The following is a 19,189-nucleotide window of genomic DNA, read 5'->3' on the forward strand; positions in this document are numbered from 1 at the left end:
GCTTCAGCCACAGCCTGGGGCTGCTGGGCTGTGGTTTTATAACTTTTTATGTTGCACATTCTTTAAAGTAAAGCTCTTTTTCTGCTGCTTGGGCTTGCTCAGGACATATAAATTGTGTTAATAAATGAGCGAGGAGCCCTGGTGGGTGAATTGGCTTCCTGGTGAAGTCATAAATTTGGAGAGGATGATGCTGCCTTGCTCCACAGCCGGCGCGTGGGTTTGCTCCCCAGCGCCGTGCCTGGAAACCTGAGGGACCAGGGAGAGATTCCCATGTCTGGTAATTTAGGGTTCTTGAGCTGAGATGGTGTGAAAGACCATCTCCATCTGCAGGAGGGCTGGGAGACCTGATGCAAACCCCAGCTCATCAACACACACACTGCTGTGGGGACAGGAGGAGCCTGCAATTTAGGAAAAGCTTCTATTTTTCCCTGTTTCTGCTGCTGCAGCTTTGACCCCTCTTCGCCTCTGCTGCTGGTTCTGTCCTTGGTGTGTTAATTATCAGTGCTGCAGGGCAGGAGCTGCCATTCTCTTTGTGTCTTCCACACCATATCGCACAAGATGGGGCCTTGGGCAGCTCCCATAGTAAATAGGGATGTAAAGTGGGAAATAGGGATGCTTCCTTTTGCCTCCCAGATCTCCTGTTAGGATCAGCATTTGCTGGCTTTCCTGGAGGAAAAACATCTTTTCCTCAGGCTGCCTTGTTTGGAAGCACATGTCCTGCAGTTGTGGGTGGGAATGATGTGATATGAGCATTTTGGATATGATGTTGTGTGAGCCATTTCTCAGGAAAGGAGGAAAGGCTGGGAATTGACTTGCTTGATAGCAGTTGTGTTGGTTTAAGACCTCATAAATACTTGGAGCTCTTTTATATTTTCACCATCTCTCCCAGGCATTTTCCCATTAGAATTAATGTAGTCGAGCACTGTGCAACAAACAGTTCATTGCAGCGATTTGCTGATTTTTTTCAGTTGCTGAAAACTGCAAAAACCTCTCTAGCCTGCTAACCAAGTCTTTCTGAAAATAAATAAATTACTGGCCAGAGTGAAGATGGTGCCCTGCAGGCCAGGGGTCCCTGGTGTGTGCCCATGAGAGCAGGGGTGGGAGCTGGGTGGGCTGAAGGCAGTGTGGGTACCCCAGCCAGCACATTCCCATCATCTCAGCTCCAGCAGCCCATTTCCAGCCGAGTCATGCTCTGTGCTCGGGAGAGGCCCCAAGCTGGGTTTTGTGCATGGCTGAGCATTAAAGGGTATTTCCAGCACTTGTTTGCCAGGAAAATACAGCACTGAAGGCCCTGTACTAATTAATTGTAGTGGCAGGAGGAAGGAGAGGGAATTGCTTTCTCATCATGGCTGCTGTGAAGATGCTCTTGAAAAAACAGCTAATAATGTGTGGATGCTGCCAGGGCGAGGAGATTGTTTAAGGATATTGTTCACTGTGAGAAAAACATTATCACTGAGCAAAACCAAAACCAAATTTCTCCCTTTTCTTTTGCAGGGTCGTCATGTTAAAACAGGCCAGCTTGCTGCTATTAAGGTTATGGACGTCACCGGGGTAATGTATCCTCCTCCTCCTGCATCCTTAAATTACAGATAAGAGAGGAAAGGGGATGGGGTGTGATAATGTGTGGGGGTGGGTGGAAGACTGATGTTCCTGGGATGTAAATTGCCTTTGTCTTAATGTGACACATGGCATTAAGAGGTTTTAGTTTTAATAAATATGTGAGAAAAAAATACATCTGGAAGAGTTTTGGAGATTAAGTACTTCATGGTGAAACAAAGCAGCATCTGCTTCCAGCATTGGCTCTTTTAAATACCTTACTAAATTCTGAAGAAAATCATAGAATTATTTGGGTTGGAAGGGACCTTAAAGATCATCCACTTCCAATCCCTGCCATGGGACACCTCCCATTGTCCCAGGCTGCACTAAGCCAAATCCAACCTGGCCTTGGGTGCTTCCAGGGATGGGGCAGTCACAGCTTCTCTGGGCAACCTGTGCCAGGGCCTCACCACCCTCACAGGGAAGAATTTCTTCCCAATATCCCATTTAACCCTGCCCCTTGTCAGTTTGAAGCCATTCCCTCTTGTCCTATTGTACGTGACCTTGTCAAAAGTAGCAACAGGATCGCGTATTCATAACTCATTTCTGTTTCTCTGCATCCACGATTTTCACTGAAGAGCTTTTGTTCACCAAAAACATGTTGCAATTATTGTAATGAATAACTTCACGAGGCACGTAGAATAATTCCTGTGCATTCTACTGATAAAAAGGAAAGAAATCACACCACCGTGGTCTCAAAGGTGGCTCTTTCGAAACTTTGTGTCAGACTGAGAACCAAGAATTTACAAATCATTAAATTAATAACAAAACTGAGGGGAAAGGATGGTTTCCCCATTTCCCAGTTGTCACATAAGAAAAAATGAGTTGCTATGATCTAAAAACAGAGGTGCATTTAGGAATGTGGCATGAAGATGCTTTTTCTTGAGGTTTTTTTTTTTTCCTAACTGCAGTACTATCCCTCCCAAAGTTCCTGCACTGGAAACTATGCCAGGCCTGAGAGTATGAATGTGTTTTGTTGTGCTGTATTTTTTTTTTTTTTTTTTTTTTTTTTTTTACTAGAATAACACATTTCAAAATTAGGACTCAATCACAATCTAGCCACCTTAATTTTTGAGTTAATGTTTTAGTAGCTTTCAGGAGCTCAGCACATACAGAAATGACTCTGTGAAAGCAGTCAGCTGGCCTTGGGAATCTGTTTTGAAATACCTTAGATGCTGTGGTGTGGTATTAATAGTTATGGGATCTTCATCCAGGTTTTTTTTTGGTGCTAACAGGTGAATTGGTGTGTGGAAATAAGTCTGTAAACATGAATGAGATTTGTTCCTGTTTACTTGTAGTATCTGCAAATGCCATTTATCTCATTCTCGTGGGAAGCAGGCTCCAAGGGAATAGGCAAACCCACCAAGCATAAACCCATGGCATAAATAGCAGTGAAATTCCCATGGTATGAAGTCTGATCTTAGAATGAATTTTAGCTGAGAAATCAAAATATTACTCTGAGGCCAAACACAGACTTAGATTTGAATCCACACTTAATTCAGTTGTTTTAAAATACTTCCAAGGAAAGATATTAGAGAAAAGTACCTGAAATCTCATACTGCCCAATAATAATTTCATACACATCTTTAAGTAGATGTCCCTGATCTAAGACTTCACCTTGTAAAGCTGGGCCTCATGTCTGAAGGTACAGGGTGTAAATCAGGTATTTGTTGTGGGATGTGGGTTTTGGATATTTAGTTATTTTCCCCTTGGGCTCCTTTTAGGCAGGGAAGGCTCGTTCAGGGCAGGAGCAGGCTCGGGCAGGATGGGCAGTGACCACAGTGCAGGCAATGCTGGCTGTGCTCTGATAAGAGCTGTCTGGGCTTCATAGCTCTTGGTGCTGAGGGCTCTTCTAGAGCCTGAAGGAATGGTCCTGGGCTTTGCTTCTGGAGCAATTTCTAAAGCTGGTCCCTGCATTGTGCCTACAGCCATGCTTGGCACCTGCTCCAGGCTCAGTGCAAATGCTGCTGCTGAAAACCCAAACTCAGTCCCTGGCCTCCTCCTCACACACAGTTTGAGCTGCCACTGCTCCATTTGGTCCTGACCTTCCATCCCACCTGTTTTTCCAGGATGTCCCTGATGACAGTGTGGCTTTCAGAAGTCAGCAGAGAACAGAATTAGTGGGGTCATCCCAGCCACAGCCGCTGCAGCTTTTGGAGTGTAAAGCCCAGGCTGGATGAGGCTCTGAGCAGCCTGGTCCAGTGGAAGGTGTCCCTGCCCATGGTAGAGGGGGTGGAACCAGGTGATCTTTAAGGTCTCTTCTGACCCCCAAACCATGATGATTCTGTGTTCAGTGAGCTCCCAGACAGTATTTCATCCTGACCCCATGCTTCATGCTAAACCCAGCAGACTCCTGACAATGATGCTTTGTTTAACTCATCTCTGCTCTTACTAATTATCTGTTAGGAAAGATTGCAGAATAGAGGTCCTCAAATTGCAGCACTTCATCAGTTTGGGCAGCTCTCTCTGAATTAAGAGTTCAGATTCGTTTTCCAGGGGCTGGTCCTGCTGTGTGCTGCATGACCTACATCCAGCGATGGATGTAACGGGATCAATTGATGGAGGCAAAGTGAGGCAGCAAAGCTTGGCCTGTGGCTTTTGTTGGGTTTGGAATTGGAGTAGTTGCAGCAGCTTGCTGTGATGATTCCATTTCCTTCCTACCTCTCTGGATTTGCTGGGGATGATCAGTCTCAGTAGTCCTGCTTGGAGCAGGAGTTCATGCTGGAGCCCCTGAGCCTGTCCATGCAGACATGTCCTGTGGTGCCATCCACAGATCTTATGCTTTTGAGGGTTTTTGCACCCATTTTGAGTTCTTCAACTTGAGATGGAGTCAAAAACTTTAGACCAAGTGTCCCTTGGGCTTGCCTCCATTTTTTCCTAGAGAGCCAGGCGTGTATGGAGGGATGACTGAAAAGCTGGCTGGGTGCTCAGAGAGCTGGAGGGATTTTGTGCTGGATGCTCCTTCCTGCTCCCAGCAGTGTTGAGCATCCAGCTGCTTTTTAGTTGTTGTTGCAAAGGGCTTCAATTAATAAAATAATCTCTGATAACCTTCATGTTATATGCCTTGGTTTCCTGGACAAATCAAATCAAGCAAAGTTGTGTTGACTGCCTGAAGAGAGGTGATAAAGGTTCTTCCAGAAGAGTCCCCTGGTTTTCTTTGTAATGTTTGAGCCTGTTCCTCCTCCTCTTTGGTGCTTATACCCTCCATGTTCTTATAAAAAATAAAACTGGAGGTTGTTTATGCAAGCTTCATCCAGATATTTCTTGTACTTGTTCCTTCTTGTCTTCACTTTTGCTGTTCTTCCCTGAATGGTATTTTGGGAAGAAAGATGTGTTTCTGTCCGTGTTATGTGACACCTGGCCAGGGGACACTGCTCCTCAGGAAAAGCTGCTCCTGCAGTTCTGCTGCTCTGTGGGTGCCTTTGCCTATTTGTAAAACTGAGGTCAGGAGAGGCAGGTGAGGGACACGAGGGGAGTAAAGGAGAATAAAGAACAAACAGCCTTCCTTTATAATAAAGCTCATTGACATCAAGGTGCAAACTGCTTCCTGTGGAAATACAGGGGGCTGGAATTCAGGCAGCTTAAAATAAAACCAGGGCACCTTTGATGGGTGTGAGAGCAAAGAGGTGGGACATCAAAACAGGTGTTGGTGTGGCTTCTCTGCCTCTGCTGCTTCAGCTAAAGCCACTTTGCAGATGGGACAGAGAGGGGCTGGGACAGCCCATGAGAATGGTGCTTGCCACCAGGACTGACTTATTCTGATGGAGTTTGTGGACAGGCAGTGCCTGCTTGCTGCCCATGTGGTGCCACCCCACCACCAGCAACTCCTGGTGTCTTCCTGCTGCTTCCAGGGTGGGCAGGAGAGATGTGCCAGAGAGCTGGGAGCACAGGAGCACTTCTGCCATGCAGTGGTTTGTAGAAAAACACCTTCTTGGGCCTCTGGTGTGTCTGTGAGGGTGTGTTAATGGATCACTGGGGTAACACCGGTATGGTTGAGCCTCAGAACAAGATGAGTCTGCAGTGCAGCTCTCAGGCTCCCAGGATCTGCTGCAAAGTGGCTGTAAAATATGGTGCAAAAAACTGAGAGGTCAGTCAGGACTGGGGTGCTTGGAAGTTCACCCATGTGCAAAGACAGCTCGGATCCTGTGAAGTACAGTTTCTTAATGCCTCTGCTTTTGTCTTCCTTTTCTTTTCACCTCGTACCAGGATGAAGAGGAAGAGATCAAACAAGAAATTAACATGCTAAAAAAGTATTCTCATCACCGAAATATTGCTACATACTATGGTGCTTTTATTAAAAAGAACCCACCAGGAATGGATGATCAGCTCTGGGTGAGTTGCTTTCTTTTCTTTAAAATAACTGGGATTTGACAGAGATTTTTTACTCTGAATTGTCCTCTTACCAGCACCCAGCTTACACAGAACCCCTTATTTTGCATTCATCTTTTTCAAAGTCGTGGCTTTGATCAGGCTCTTGCTGCTCTGCAAAACACATCTCCATTTTGCCATAAAATATTTGCAGGCTGATGGTAAACCAGTTTTTATTCTGAAGTGTCATTAGCAATGTCTTTATTACAACAGTCAGTTGGAAATCATTCCATCTTCTTGCATTTGGAGAAAGCTGGGAACATCTCTGGGAAGATGGAGGCTGGGGGTGATCCCTGCCAGCTCTTGGTGGTGCCTCTCGTGCTTCACATTTCATGGGGCCTGTGCAGGGAGATGAAGAGGAGGGGGACAATGAGGGGAGGTCAGGGGGGTCTATGGCTGCTCAGCCACTTTGGTGGAGACGCCTGACATTGCTGAAGGGCACCGAGCTGCTTTGCATCCCTGAAAATCCTCAGCTGCCTCCTCCTGCTGCTTCCCTTGTCAGGACCTTCTTGGTTATTAACTCAGCATTCCCAGAGCAGGGAGGATGGAGTTTAAATCTGCTTTATCCCTGGAGAGAGACTGAGCATCAGAGCCCACTCCCTGGTGCTCAAGGGGCCAGGCAGGGCAGTGGCACCGCGAATCAGGGCGTGGGTCGTTGCTGTAAAATTAATTAAAGTTGTTGTGCTGTGTTCTGAGCTTGGCTGTGCTGGTTGGAGTCTCTGGAGCAGCAGCCTGCAGTGCCTCTGGCCATCAGAGCAGCAGTGTAGGACCCTGCTTTCCTTAGAGGTCTCTTGGAGTGAAGGCTCCATTGGAGTTGCCATCAGTACAGTGACCTGGATGTTGTCCTGTGGTTGAAAAAGTCTTTATTTCCTCACAATCTTGTAAATCCAGTAAATTCTGTCATACCCATGTGTGGTTTCCAAAGCTTTTCTGTGCCTGAGCAAGGTTGCTGCAGCCTAATTTTTCAAGGGTGACAAATATCCATGGTTCACCTGGGGGACCATGGAGATGCTGAAGAGCAGCAGCACGCTCTTCCCTCTACTTTCTGTACCACAGAGGCTTTATTTTAGCAAAATGTTTGGTGACTTTAGCTGTTTGCCCCTGCATCCACATGCCAGAGTATCCAGTGGAAGTGGAGGGATTTGGAGGAGGTTCCTCCCAGGAGAAAACTACAGCAGATAGACTTCTGTGCCAGTTTGTTCCCCAAGACTTTCTGATACACTGAATTATTGGGAAGACTTGGGGGCTTGGATTCCAGGCATGTTCCTAGCCTGGGTGTCCAGGTTATTTTTGGTGGAAACTCTTAAAAACCATGTTCTTTGCAGCTGGCCTGGGATTCGGCAAGGCAAAAGCTGTCAGGCTGAGAAATGCTCTTGCACACCATGAAATGCCATTTGGCTTTGGCTGGTTTATATTTATTTTTTTTTTAAGTGAAATATTAAAACAACCCACAATGTTCCTCCTTGTGCTGCAGGAGTGCCTGGAGGGGGAAAAAAAAAATCCCACCAAGTATGTGCCAAGTCCCCCAGTATTGAGAGGAGCCCTCCCTGGTGCTGGGCTCTGCTCGGTGCCTTTACACTGGTTGGGTCTGGGATTTGTGTGCTCTGACCAGGCAAGAGGGTTTGGTTTTGTTTCTTTCCTCCAGCTCTAGTACAAGGAGCTCTTGGCATACACAAGTGTTAATAAAAGAACAGGCCAAACTTTCAAAAAGAAAAGCTTCTTGGATTAAGAGGCATGGCCTGAAGAGTGGTGGTATGGAGCTGTGTCAGGGGAGGTTTAAGGTGGGTTTGAGGAAAGGGTTGTACCCAGTGGGTGGCTGGGCACTGGAACAAACTCCCCAGGGAAGTGGTCACAGCACCAAGCCTGACGGAATTCAGAAAGTGTTTGGACAAAGCTCTCAGGCACAGAGTGGAATTCTTGGGGTTTTCCTGTTCAGGATAAGGAGTTGGATTCAATGGTCCTTGTGGAATCCCTTCCTACTCAGGATATTCTGTGATTCTTCATCGATCCCCATCACCGTGACACAGCAGAGGATGCTGTAGGTGCTGTAGCACCTTCACATGCCCCAAGTCAGGAGGGCAGCCTGGGTTTTCCCTGGAGGATCACCCAGTCATGCAAAGGGAGAAGATGGTCACAATCCAGCTATGCTGCTTGTTCTTGGCCCCTGGAAAAGGCAGACTAGATAATCTGAATTATCGACCAGACCACTGCCTCTCCTCTCAGTTTGGGGCCTTTCTTATGTGTTAGTGAAAAAGATTTTTTCAAAAGCAGCTTTTCTTGCACTGGGGTGTGAGGGGTTTTTTTAAGTCTATGTCCAGTGTTAGGGCTGGTGGAGGTATTCCTGGGAAAGCTCCCCAGCCCTGGAGCAGAGGTGTGCTGGTGCCACTGTGTTAAATAGCTGCTGTTTCAGGATCTGATTGAATTAGGACTTGTGTGAACTCTATCAGTCTTGCCTCACAGATAAAGGCTTGTTTATTTTTCATTGGCTCTTTGTTGAAATAAAACTGTTTCTGATAATGCCCAAGTAATTCTTTTTATCGACACTCGGGAGGCTGATACGGAAATAAAAAATAGGGAACTCTTTCAGTGGAGATTAAGATCTCTCAGAAACGTGGCAGGCTTCCCACATGAAGTATTGTCAGTGCTGCTGCTCCATTCCACAGCAGCTCACTAAAAAACCCTGTTTTCAGAAATTAGGGAGCTGTGCAGAGGGCGTTATAGCAGATGCATCACAAATCTGCTATGATAGGCAAAAAAAAAAGGAAGCAAAAGTCATAGGGACAACCTTTATGAAACATTTAAAAAGAAATTTAAAAATATGAGGTATGTTTATTCTTGTGTTGGATAATGTGTTGCATTCTGGGGTGCTTGGGGAGGGTTTGTGCATCTCTAGCTGAAGCGAGGGGGTCCTGCTCTGGTGCAAAGGGACAGGGTGAGGGTGACCTGCAGAAACTGGGGAAATTCCCAGGGGATGTGAGGATCCAGATAATCAGTAAACTGCTGCTTCTCAGAGTTAAACTCACTCAATTCCCCTTGCTCTTCTCAAATCTAAACTGTGGGATACCTGGCTGTGCATAACCCAGAGAGCTTGTTGAGGTATTTTGGGGTGGGTGGGTGTTTTTTTTAAATGGTGGGAGGTGAGGCATTCCTTAAGAAGCGTGAGCTGGATGGGGGAGGTGACCCCATCCCAAAGGACTCCTGCCCTGAGCACTGCTGGAGGCTGCAGGCACTGTGACCCCCATACACTGTGCCCGTGGGCAGGGTCGTGGAGGTGCCACTCGGATGGACACTTGTCATCTGCTGTCCCCTGTGAGCTGAGGCCATGGACAGAGCAGCCCCCCCAGCATGTGCAGTGGGCACAGGGGTCCCCAGGGCCAGCGCTGGCTTCGATGGATGGGCTGCCATGGCAACCCTGCCCGCAGCTGCATCTGTCACCAAGGGGGACAAATTGCTGATAGGCAGGTTGCCAGATACCCACGTGCTGAGGTGGCCTCTGGGGTGTCCTCTGCAGCAGATAATCTGGGCCAGTGTGGGGGGAAAAAGGAATGAGGGGGATGTGGGAACAGCCCCTCGGTCAGGGCGGCACTGCTGCAGCTGTGCAATGCTCAGGGCTGTGATTGTGTCGTTGCAATGTGTTTTTTCACTCTGTTGAGCTCTAGGGCCCCATTGAATTGCTTTAGGGTGATGTGAACAGAGTCACCCCAGGGATCTGGAGAGCAGAAACGGGGGCAGCAAGGCTCTATTGAAAATCGAGCATGAGCTGTCAAAGCACTGGGTTGCACCTGTGCAGCTCCGAGCAGGATTGCTCTTAATCTGCTTATATACCCTGAAAAATAATTTTGGGCAGTTGCTGATTCTTTGCATTACAGGAATTAGATCATGAAACATTTGAGAGAGGTCAGTTTTTGATTGAGTTGTATCTCTCTTTAGTCTCTCCAAGCTCTGCTGTCCTGGGGGAGTGTGAGAGGATCAGGGCTACTCCTCTGGCCCCTGACCAAGAGCTCAGGTTTAGTTTACCAGAGCAGATTTCTTCTGCTGTCTGGCAGAATAATCCAGCACTATTTAACTCTCACTGCTCTTCAAAGCAGTGTCAGTTCTGCAAACACTGCAGGACTGTGAGCCCAGCTCCTTTTGCTGCCATCCTTAACCCAAAGACATCAGCCTGCTCAAGACCCATGGTGTCAGCTGCCTGCTGCCTCCCCAAGGGGCATGGCTTGCTTGGGCTGGGCTTGACATCCAGGGAGATGCAGGCAAGTCATTTATTGAGGAACTCACGTGAGAGCACTTGGATGCTGCTGTTGGAGAGGAGAGAGCAGAGCAAAGCTGGCCCCTGTGCTCCCACCTGGATGTGCAGCTGCAGTGTCAGCCTGCTCCCACCCCAGCACCAGCAGAAACAATGAAAACCTGGCCTTGTCTCGCTGCTGAATGTTTTAGTTGCTGCTTAACACCCACTGGATTGCTATTTCTGTTTCTGAAATGGGCTTCAGCTTTTCTCTGATCCACCAAGGGAAGGTCTCTGTGTTTCTGCTGCTCCGTCGCTGCCTCCAGGTGCCACGACGTGAGGCAGGAGGGTCTCCTCTGCCTGGGAGCCAGGCTGAGGGGTGGGATGAGAAACTTGAGTGGCCTGGGCATATGGGACCATGTTGCACCCAGGTTCTGTTTGCACACACAGCAGAAGGATTGATTTCCAAGAGCGTGTTGTGTGCTTGTTTTCTGTAACTTCAAAGAAGTCAAATTGTTCTTGAGCTGAGGCATAGGAGCACAGAAGGATTTGTCTTGTGTAAGAAAGAATTTGATTTGGGAAGTTCCTCTGGACAAGCTGGAGCAGTTCACTGCTAGATGAATTGGGGTTGGTGTTCTGGAGATGCTCAGGTTTGAGCTCTTCCAGGTAATACACAGCAGTGATTGAAACAGAGGTCTTGCCATTCCCAAACTGAGGAAAGTAGTGGTTGATTTGAAAACTCAAAATGCTATTTAAACAAAAAATTCATGAGACAGCAGGACACAGAGATTTACAGCTGCAGCTTCTGAATTTGCCTTGCTTATGAAGTTTGCTGTCACTCTGGTATGAAGAGCTAAGCAAATGCTAAATGAACTGTATTTAAAAATACTTCTTCAATAAATGTCCTTGCAAATTAAATTTCAGAAGATGATCTTACCTTTAGCCCATCTTGATGATAATTTTAATTATGGTTAATATAAATTCAATATCCGCTTCCAGTTTATTGTCTTACTCCATCATGACTTCAACCCTTAAGAAAATTGGTAATGCAAGTGTGTGAGCGCAATGCACTCACCCAGAGGTATGAGATTGGTGAGAAAATATTTTAGTATCCAAGTGCCCTTTGAAGCCTTTTCTGAGTGTATTAAGCTCTGCCCTAAAATGAGCAAGAACTTCTGCTTTTAATTTTTCTCCTGGAAGACTGCTGGTTTCCAGCTTAAACATGGAACAATGTTCATAAATTGATTTTATGGTAGTATCTGCATTGTTATTCTCCCTCTCTGGTCCTTATTGTTGGCAATGAGTATTCATTCTCTGCATGGCTGAACAAGCCCTTAGCTGCTCTGAGACAACCTGGTCATGTTCCTGTATCCACTCCAGTGTGCATTTATCGTTCTTGGGCTCCATCACCCAGCAGGACATCAGTGCTGTGGGTCAGGTCTGACCCGGCCTGTTGGGTGTCTCCTTGGCCTGCCAATCTGTGGTTCCTCTGCTTGGAGGCTGCACTGTGTGAGCTGTGCTTGGGAATTCTGTAGCATCCTTCCAGCTGAGGAGCATGAGAAGCCATGGAAGCAAAAGGGGATCCCAGTGGTGCACACAGCAGCCACCCAAACGTGGGAATGGAGGCTGTTCAGATGAGGTATCCATCAGCTCTCCAGCAGGGACAAGGATCCTCAGGTAGCCTTGTCACCTTTCTGCTGCTGGTTTTCTTAGAGAATTCATGGCAAAGCTTTTAAAGTGTTCATCGTGCTCAGCCCCCTTGGGTCTGGAGCCTCTTGGTGCTGGATATTTCCCTGTGGATGTTATGGGACTATGCGTGTCTTAAAAAACTGAGTTGGAAACACCCCTTCTGTGACTTTCCCTTTTCCTCTCTGTTAATTTAATCTCCAGGAGGTTTCACAGTTACAGATTTGGGATACATCAGCAGGTGGCTATATTATTCCCCTCCTGGTGTGAAGTTAATCTTTGCTCTGTGGAAATCAAGGGCAGGGTAGAGGACCAAGCAAACTGCCAGCTCCATTAAGATAATCTGGCAAATTAATGGATGTACTGTGTACTTTTAATGGGATTTCTTCCATATTCTTTTAAGCATTTTGTTTGCCATGCACAGCACAGCAAGCCCTTCCTCTTCTTGCTCCAAACCCTGGAGAGAGCCTGTGGAAGAGTTTCCATGGAAGAAGACTGGAGGGGGCAGCATTTTGGATTGCAAGATGTTTGTGGCTGGCTCAGCTATCCAGGATTTTCCTTTCCAAATTTGCTGCTGTAGTATCCCAGATGTTAGTTTAATCAGACACACATGCAGAGGCTGATATTCCACACGTGTCAATGGTCCAGAGGGAAGAAAGAGAGGAAAAGCAACTTCAAAACCAGTTGCTCCATCATTCCCCATTCACTGAGCAATGAGCAACCAGGAGTTAGGCCATGTTAGTGACCCATCTGGATGGCTTGGCTGCTGCTGGGGTGAAAGAGCTGTAGGTGCGTTTCTTGCCTTTGCAAAGGGCAGAATTTTGGCCAGTGACTCATCCATTTCTGCCATTTCTTCCATTTCTTGAAGACACTTTCATGACTTAACAGGGGTATTCCAAGAATTTTTCAGCACCAGTTCAGGAAGAAAAGAGAAACTTAACATCAAAACTAAAGATAGCAGCGTGGTCAAAGCCAAGTAAGGTATAGTCTGCTCAAATATTTTATTTAGCCTGAAGGTTTATGGCAGTCCTGTGTCTGGATTTTATGATTATTATAATTTATTATAGTCTTAAATCACTGCATTTGTGCAATTCGGTCAGGAATAACCCTTCTGCTGTTTTAATTCTCTTCTTGGCCTGTGCTTTTAATAGTGATGTCACTTGTTTGGAGAACGTTAAATGCCATATAAGCCTCATGTGATAAGAAACTTGAAACATGCACATCGAGGAACCTGGCAAGGAAATATCTTCAAGTAGGAAGATCTAATTGGAAAACATGGTTTCATATCTGAGAGGAAGGCACTTGCACAGGCCTTGGAGGAGGCTTGTTGCACACATGGGCTGTGCTCACCTTCTGGCTCCTGCACACCCTGGGGATCTGCAAAATCCCAGGGAGGCAGACTCGCATCCCGTGCTATTTTTGTAATGTTTATTTCACAGTTGTACAATGACAAGATTAAGTTCGGGCTGGGTTAGATCATTACACTTCTATATTTGATATTTTGAAACTTTGAAAACTTGTACCACTTTGGTACAAGTGGCGGTGGCCAGTCATGTTGGAACCAGCCTGAGCAGTAGGACAGCAGCTCTCCCCTGGGAAGCCTGACACTGCTTGGCAGCCCTTCCCTCAAAGGAGGTTTCCTGCTCAAAGACATGGTCAGAACTAAAGGTTGTCTGGTTAAATAAAAAATAAAAATTGAAAAGTACACCTCGTTCCTAAATCATAGAAAGCTTTCAAATATCTTCCTCAGTGCCTTTGTATTTTCAGATTTGAAGAACTTGCATGCAAGAGGCAGAGTTTTGTTCTATTGCTGTTGATAGAAAACATTGATCAGAAGTATAAAGTAGGGCATGCAGGGGTAGGGTTTGAGATTCTGATCTCCTCCACTGATTTTCAGAACTAGACTGATTCCTGTTTCTTGTTCTCAATCTTCTGGAGGGCCACAAGCCTTTCAAGCCTTCCAGTGTTTTATTGTTTCATTTTATAACAAACCCCAAATGGATTGCAAGGTGATAGGTCCAGGATGATGTTCCAATGGCTCTGTGTAGCACCATGGGGTCCCCACAGAAGCAGTGCCAGTGTCAGGCTGCTGCTGCTGGTGTCAGTGCACGACATTTGTGTCACTAATGACATCCCTGTTCCCTTTGGCAGCTGGTGATGGAGTTCTGCGGCGCGGGCTCCGTCACTGACCTCATCAAGAACACGAAGGGGAACACCTTGAAGGAGGAGTGGATTGCCTACATCTGCAGAGAGATTTTGCGGGTACGTGTCCAGGGGGAGCTGAATGTTGTTGGGAATGTGGCAGTTCAGTGCTCAGGGGACACGGGAAGCCTTTGGCTCCGCAGATTTCGTGGCTGCTGTGCTGCCATGGGCTGAGCCTCTGCGGTGCCGGCAGGCGTGAATGATTCATGTGCCTGTATGATGCATAATAAATAAGCCCTGCTTAATGCCCTTTAGCTCTGTTAGTTGCCTGAATTTTAACCCTCTTTTTCCTCAAACAAAAATATAATCTCCTATTAGTATTAAAAGGGCAAAGATTTATTTGTGTTAGAATTACGTTTTTAGTTAACAGAAAGGCGAGGACTAATAAAGTCTGTGGAAAGAAGAATCTTCATGATTAAAAAGCATCCTCTGTTTTATTAAATCCACATGTCTGAGTTTAATGAGGATGCTGCAGCTTTTATACTCACGATGTAAATGTTTGACTGAAATGTCTTAAAATGGGCCATGCCAGAGTTTCATGTACTGGGAGATGTCAGCTTCAGCAAAGACTTTCCTCCATTTTCCATTGCTGAGATTAGAGGATGGGGTTAGAATGGTTGCCCTACATTAAAATCTGTTGCTTTATGAACCAAAGACTTGTTCAAGAGAAAACAGGAATATTTGGCATGTGAAGGAAACCTGTACAAGAGCCATCAAGTGATAGGATGAGAGGAAAAGGCCTCAAGTTGCACTAGGGGAAATTTAGGAAAAATTTCTTCATCAAAGGGGTTGTTGAGCACTGGAACAGGCTGTCCAGGGGAGGATGGATCCCCATCTCTGGTGGGATTTAAAAGAGATGTGGCTGTGCCACTTAGGAACATGGTTTTGTGGGGGCCTTGGCAGTTGTCAGGGTTATGGTTGAACTCTTGTGGTCTCATAGTTCTTTTCCAACCTAAATAATTGTTTGATTCTGTGAAAGAAAATGAGGCAAAATGAGCTCTCCAAATGGATGTGCCTGACACTGAGGCTGCCACGGGTATCCAGAAGTGACACAGCATTTCTGCATTGGCCCTGAATGCCTCTGTCCACACCAGTGTGATGTGCAGAAGATGCTGGCACTGTTAATCATCACCTTTTGTAAGGACACTGCTTTCAGTGCCAGGAGGCCACAGTTCCATGGGTTTATTTTAAGTGTATGAGCTCCATGAGCCTGCTCCTTAAAATAGTCCCTGGCAGTGACTCACATCCCAGCCTTTAATTCATGTCCCGGGGCCAGCGCTGGGTGTCACCTATTGCATTTCGGCCACACATTGGAGTGGTGGTGGGTGACCTCTGTGGGGTTTGGGTGAAGAAAGGCTCCCAGCTTCACACTGCAGAACGTGGCTCAGGCATGGTTCAGACAGTGAGGGACAGTTGGAATTCTAACACGATCCCACAATGTTAAAGGATTTATTAAAATCCTGTGGAATTTTTGTTTTGCCTCGAATGCTCAAAGGTGCCTGTAACCAAGTATGATATGGCTTTAAAAAGGACTCCTATACAGATATAATCTGTTCCACAGTTTTCTCAAGGTAATGAGCATAAAATGACTAATAACTACCAGAAGTGATAGCAAAAAACCTTTTCTTCCTCAAATATGAATGTTTAATGCGAAATGCAAAGCTAGTGCAAAATTAGTTTTTGAGGTAATCCATATTTTTCCTAAGCTGGCAATCTGGGTATATTTTGCTTTAAAACTGAAATAATAAATTAATTAAATAAAAATGTGGGTTGCAAAAAGAAATTAATGAGCTAATAAACCAGGACAACAGCAAAGCTAGTTTACCTTTAGCCTTTGAGATAGGCTTTTCACTTGAGCTATATCTCTATTAGGAATATGTGCAAGTTATAACATTTGTATTTGCATGGTAGCTTTTTTAATCCAAGTTTCTCAGTGTACTGAAATCCAGTTTATTGGACCGATAAAACAAGAGAATTGTTTTCTTCAGTTTCTGGATGGTGGAAATGGAGGAGACAAACCCATTCTATTATTTCTGCCATAGAAATGTCTCCCTGAGGCAAGGCAACACATGGGGGAAATCATGTCTAGAGTGATGGAAGAATTTGGGTTAAGACAAGTTCCTGCTGGAATGTAAAAGATTGGGTTAAAACCCTACAGAATGGACAGGCTCCTCGCCAGGCCTGTCCTCCCAGCATGGGACATGGGACAGTGTTTGCAGCATGGGATAAACAAAAGCATTCTCATGTGCTTAACTCCAACTGTGAACCTTTCATTTCTGGAGCATAATTGGTTGAGGAGGAATGTCAGAAAACAACATGCTTTGAACTTGGGTTCCTCTAACCTTCCTCTGAATTCTCCAGGGCTTGAGTCATCTACACCAGCACAAAGTAATTCATCGGGACATCAAGGGACAGAACGTATTGCTGACAGAAAACGCAGAAGTGAAACTAGGTAAGAGTGAGTTACGGCTCCTGGAAACTGCAGGTGGGCTGCCTGGGGAGAAACAGCAAAACTGGCTCATACATGACCTGAAGAAAGAGGGTGGGTACCAAGAGCTCCTCTGTGGGTTTTGTTATGTTGGCTTTGATAACGTGACCTTGGGTGCTGCCTGGGTGCTGTGCCTCAAACTGCCAGGGGTTGATGGCTGGGCTCTGCTTGCAGAGATGCACCTGCAGTGGTGTTTCTGCTCAGACAGCTCTGCCACCAGGTACAGGTCAAGCAAACAACACCAATTTTTCATGTCCTGGATTGAAAATTGCCCTGTGATTACCACCAAATGTTATCAGTGGCTGTTCCTCCACAGCTGCATAGCAGTGTCCTGGAGAATAATCCATTTTCAGTTTAGCATGACATAATCCAGACTCCTTTTCCAAGCTAACCTGATGGAGGGGTTTAATTTGCAAGAACTACTCTGAATTTTGTGCACTCTGTTAGTCACCCTGGAGAGGAGCCGGCATTGGTGTGGAGATCATATGGAAGGCAGCAAATCAGTGTAGATGATGTGTTCACATCCTCACTTGTCCAGTATTGATGTTATTGAGGCTGTCCTTGCAAAATTAATTTATGTTGGTGATGGAAGATCCCTTACATTGGTCATATGTGGTGAGAGCCTGGTTTTCCTGTGCCTCCTCTCTCCCTCTACATCAGAATAAAACCCTGGCTTAACAGATGGCACCACCAGCTCGCTGGGCTTGATGCTGGTGAGGATTCCTCTCCAAGGGGAAATTCTCCAGGGCAAATCTCTAGCCACTGTGTTGTGCAAAGTGCAGCTAGTGGACTGTAGAGTATTCTCTCATTGGTTTGATTTCATTATTTTTTGCTTCATTTTGCAGCTCTCTGCTTGACATTTCCCATGGGTCTTTGTCCTTGGTCCTTAGTTCCTTAAGTCTGTTGCATTTCTGCCATTTGCAGCAAGAATTTAGGTAGAAAAATGAGGCTTCCACCAGTATTTGGCAGGCTTCAATTCAAATGAGCAAGCACAGAACAAAGGCTGCTGCTTATTCATGTTGCTAACCCTGTTTCTCATTAGTATGAGGAGCTGTGATTTCTTTTCATTGCCTCCTGGCAAGGAGGAAAAGGCACAGGGTTTTGTACAAAACCTGGACATCAGATGATCAAGTTTGTCCTTGACTGACCTCTGTTGATGCCAGCAGAGATCAAACAGGAATGTCTTCAGCCACGTCCTCCTTTCCTGGCTGTGCAGGGTTGTTCTGAGTGAACACAGTGTTTTACATTCGGCAGCAGAGCGTTGCTCAGGTTTGTCTCTGACCTTATGACCCCGTTGTCTCCCTGCTCCAGTGGATTTTGGAGTCAGTGCCCAGCTGGACAGGACGGTGGGCAGGAGGAACACCTTCATTGGCACGCCTTACTGGATGGCCCCCGAGGTCATCGCCTGCGACGAAAATCCCGATGCCACTTACGACTTCAAGGTACCTAAACCAGCATCTTCCTGCTCAGGAATTCAGTATATCGCTGCAGCACTGAAAAGCACATTGGCAGGCATTGCAGGCTCCTCCTGCTTTCTGGCTGTGGGATTTTGGGATGCCAGTTCAGGTCCAACCTGAATCTTTGTTGTGCTGTTCACGTACCCGAATTTACTGTGAGAAGTCTTTCCCTGCATGGAGAAAGGTGTCAGACTCAGGCTTCCTACCTGCTACCCTGCTTTTTTGGTGCTGTGTATTTAAATACTCCAGTCAAACAAGCTGTATTTGCTCTGTTTACTCTGGAGAGGAGTCAGGTCAGGTTTAGAAAGGGTAAAATCACATCCTGTGGCCTGCAGGCTGATATTCACAGGGAGATGTGAAGGCTGCCACACAATCAGACGTTTAGGGGGCTGACCTACTTTTCACATGTCTCTCCAGCCTGTTTGAAGTTTATTTTTGGATCGGTGGCAGCACAACATCGCTGCTGAGTTATAATGTGGCACAGAGCCCTGTGCCATGCAGCAGATCCACAGGAAGGAGTCCCACCTGCCCATTCAAACTGCAGTGAGGTCTGATGTTTAAAGCAGGGAGAGCTTGTTAGAGTTTATCCTGTTTTCTGCTTTACTACAAGTTTCTGGACACACATCTGTAGAAGTATCCCTTGGTTTTTTGTCCCTTGGTTTTTTGAAGTGTCCAGAACTTGAATTTCTAGTTCCAAACCTCCTAAGGTCCAGTGAGTGTGTCCAAGAGGAGGGCAGGGTGTTGCCACATGAACTCTGAGGGGGAAGCTCAGGCATATGTGAAGCTTGCTGTACTTCTGCTCATGTGCATGCTGAGAGGTCACTTCACAAGGTGATGTTTAAAAAGGACTTTGAGACCCTCTGGTGTGAGCTGCTTTCTAAAAGTAGAACACTCCAACGTAACAAGCCACAGCCCATCATTGTGATACAATTTTGGCTGCAATTACTGATTGTTCAGAGAATTTTTTGAGAAATGAATGATTTTAAAGAAGCCAAATGATACTTTGCTATTGCAGCCATTTAGGTGCATCGGTCAACTTTTGAACTGAAGGTTTTCTGGAGAGCAGCTCTGCAGTATGAGTTCAGACTCTGGGTTACAGAAATTGTTAATGATGGGGACATGTAGAAATAGTTTAATCTCCAGTTACCTATTACTCTTTGATTAACCAAT

General features: G+C 46.1%; 1 protein-coding gene across 4 annotated transcripts in view; it reads left to right on the top strand.

Annotated features, from left to right (window-relative positions):
* TNIK (TRAF2 and NCK interacting kinase) overlaps positions 1-19,189 on the top strand; it is a 152,003-nt gene that overhangs the window by 76,780 nt on the left and 56,034 nt on the right. For all 4 annotated transcript variants that reach the window (XM_030280316.4, XM_030280319.4, XM_072933232.1 and 1 more), the window contains exons 3-7: positions 1,495-1,551; positions 5,803-5,928; positions 14,024-14,134; positions 16,436-16,526; positions 17,874-18,004. In XM_030280316.4, the coding sequence (XP_030136176.3) occupies positions 1,495-1,551; positions 5,803-5,928; positions 14,024-14,134; positions 16,436-16,526; positions 17,874-18,004 (516 nt within the window). The remainder of the gene's footprint in view (positions 1-1,494; positions 1,552-5,802; positions 5,929-14,023; positions 14,135-16,435; positions 16,527-17,873; positions 18,005-19,189) is intronic.

The sequence above is a fragment of the Taeniopygia guttata genome, chromosome 9 (assembly GCF_048771995.1).
Source record: "Taeniopygia guttata chromosome 9, bTaeGut7.mat, whole genome shotgun sequence".
Classification (NCBI taxonomy): Eukaryota; Metazoa; Chordata; class Aves; order Passeriformes; family Estrildidae; genus Taeniopygia; species Taeniopygia guttata.